The sequence below is a fragment of the Branchiostoma belcheri genome, unplaced genomic scaffold, assembly GCF_001625305.1.
Source record: "Branchiostoma belcheri isolate BF01 breed outbred unplaced genomic scaffold, Haploidv18h27 scaffold1622, whole genome shotgun sequence".
NCBI lineage: Eukaryota > Metazoa > Chordata > Leptocardii > Amphioxiformes > Branchiostomatidae > Branchiostoma > Branchiostoma belcheri.
In genome coordinates, this window is record NW_017803072.1 from 1 (window position 1) to 2665 (window position 2665).

At 41.0% G+C, this 2665-nt stretch overlaps 1 protein-coding gene across 1 annotated transcript; it reads left to right on the forward strand.

Moving 5' to 3' along the window:
• Positions 1-1991: 1991 nt before the first annotated feature.
• Positions 1992-2627, forward strand: LOC109466315 (heterochromatin protein 1-binding protein 3-like; the record flags this gene model as incomplete). Its single annotated transcript, XM_019764031.1, has 2 exons — positions 1992-2104; positions 2489-2627. Coding segments are annotated over 2 exons (252 nt in total), but the record flags the coding sequence as incomplete, so codon positions are not given.
• Between the last annotated feature and the right edge of the window lie 38 nt (positions 2628-2665).

Here is a 2665-nt window from a genome sequence, read left to right on the forward strand (position 1 = left end):
TGTGTGTGTGTGTGTGTGTGTGTGTGTGTGTGTGTGTGTGTGTGTGTGTGTGTGTGTGTGTGTGTGTGTGTGTGTGTGTGTGTGTTTCTTTGACCTCTCATAGAATCCAGCTGATTTATAGAATTCTCCATTAGTTATGTAATTTGCTTCTTATTTATATAATCATATGCTTATTTTCAAGATTTAAAAAAAACTATTTGAGCCCTAGCCTTAGACACCAATTGCCCATGAGCCCAAAATCTATCTACCACTTAATAATCACGACCCTGGTGTATCCAGAACGTAAGATATCAAAACCAGAGCTTCTGCTGCAGTATCATAACCCCCGCTAGGGGGTCCAAAATGTAATTACCTCCATGAAAAATGGAGGTATTGTTTTTGGCGGCGTCTGTCTGTGTGTCTGTGTGTGTGTGTGTGTGTCTGTGTGTCTGTGTGTCTGTGTGTGTGTCTGTGTGTGTTTCCGCAACTTTGTAGTCAGCATAACTTCATAACGCCTTTATGGATTGTGATGATATTTGGTATGCTGATAAGTCTTAGGAAGACAAAGCTCAAGGTCAAATATGGGCCTCCTGGTGTATGACCTTGGTACTGCAGCAGAACCCGGTTTTTGTATCTTTGGTCCTGAACATGCTATGGTCTTGAATTTTTGGTGACAGATAGCTTTTCCTGTCAGGAATAAGTGGTGTGGGTTTGGTCCCCCTAGCAGCTTGTTCAGGAACTGCAGGGGACTTTCGGGCGAAATCTTTGAAAGCCAATAAGTCCAGATAGGAACAGCGTATTTTCATCATTTTTGGTGTGTAGGTATCTGACAGAGAGATGTACATAATTAACTGCAAATTATGCAAATGAGGACTTGATTTGCATAATTAATGAGGAAATTCTATAATTACAGTGTTTTACATTATAGAACTTTCATACATGTAATGTATGTAACCTATGGCAGATGGAACATCAACAGATACTAATTATGCAAATGATGACCTAATTTGCATAATTAATGCAAAAAATCTATGATTTCTCAATGGTAAATGATGGGAATATCATACTTGGGACATCTTTAAGTTAATCAAAAGTTAACATCACGATGCATATATTATGTTAATGCAGAGGTTATTTGCGTAATTAAAGAAGAAATTTACATTTACATATCAAGCCCATATTTCATGGAGGTATGAGATCTCGGAACTCTTGTTATTTGTATGTGTGTAGATAGATAGATAGATAGACAGACAGACAGACAGATGACCAGTGACACCTGTGCTGTGCAATGTGAACCAGTCAGTCATACTTGCCCCGAGGAACTTGACAGACGGTCACTGTAACGCTGTATGAATAAAAGACTTGGCTGTGTAAAGAGAGAGAGAGAGAGAGAGTGAGTGTGTGTGTGTGTGTGTGTGTGTGTGTGTGTGTGTGTGTGTGTGTGCGTGTGTGTGTGTGCGTGCGTGTGTGTGTGTGTGTGTGTGTGTGTGTGTGTGTATGTGTGTGTGTTTGTGTGTGTCTGTGTGTGTGTGTATGTTTGTGTGTGTGTGTCAGTGTGTGTGTATCGTGTGTGTGTATCGTGTGTGTGTGTGTGCGTGTGTGGGTGTGTGTGGGTATGTGCGTGTGTGTGCTTGTGTGAGAGTGTGTGTGTGTGTGAGAGTATGTGCGTGCAAGTGTGTGTGTGTGTTTGTGTGTGTGTGTGTGTGTTTGTGTCTGTGTGTGTGCATGCATATCGGCTGGGGTAAAGTAGGTCATAACAAATATAGCCTGCACTGCAATACCAACTGTTCCTGAAAGGGGGCAGCACAGTTCTTTTGTCCCCAATCGTCTTGTTTATTTGGTTGCATGAAATTGCTAGACAATTTTAACTTTTTTTAAATTCTAACTGGCAATTCTCATCTTTGATCATTTTGTTTCCTGAAAGAGAGTAATACGTTACATTTGTATCTCAGGTATGTCAAATGTTTTATGTATAAGTAGACTCTTCCAACCATTCTTCTGTCTTGTTTTAGGAAAGGGCATGAGCGGGACGTTCCGATTGGTGGAGAGCTACAAACCGAAGAAGCCGATGGAGACTATGATCGGGGTGGCTATCAAGGCAGTCAACGAGCCGAAAGAGGCTTCGGTGAGATAAAGTGAAAGTTAAAGCCCTCTGGCATTAAAACCATTAGCAGTGCCCATCTCCGTTTCTTAGGCCTTGGGCCACACAATTGTGCAATCAGTCATCTTTCCTTATATTGTTGTTGTATCCAATTCCCATATTATCTGCCTACAAAGGTCAATTTCTGTATACCTCATTCCACAAGTAAGACCAAACCATCAATACATGACCGTATTGTAGCACATATATTGTTATCGATAGTGGTAATTTTAAGATAGTTCAGTTTTGTGGTATTGTTGTCTTACTGCCACAAGTTGTACAACTATGTGATTGTTGAGCAATAAAGTTTATTCATTTATTTATTCTTTGCAAAATCCATTAATAGGATGTTCCGCTTTTCTCTCCCAGGTTGGCATGATCAAGAAATACATCCGAGAACACTACCCGACACTGGACATCGAGAACCGAATGTTCCTTCTGAAGAGAGCGCTGGAAAAGGGAGTCAAGAATGGAGAACTGGAACAGATCACCGGGAAGGGGGCCTCTGGTCAGACGTTCTTCTACAGTATTGTTATAGGCTTGACT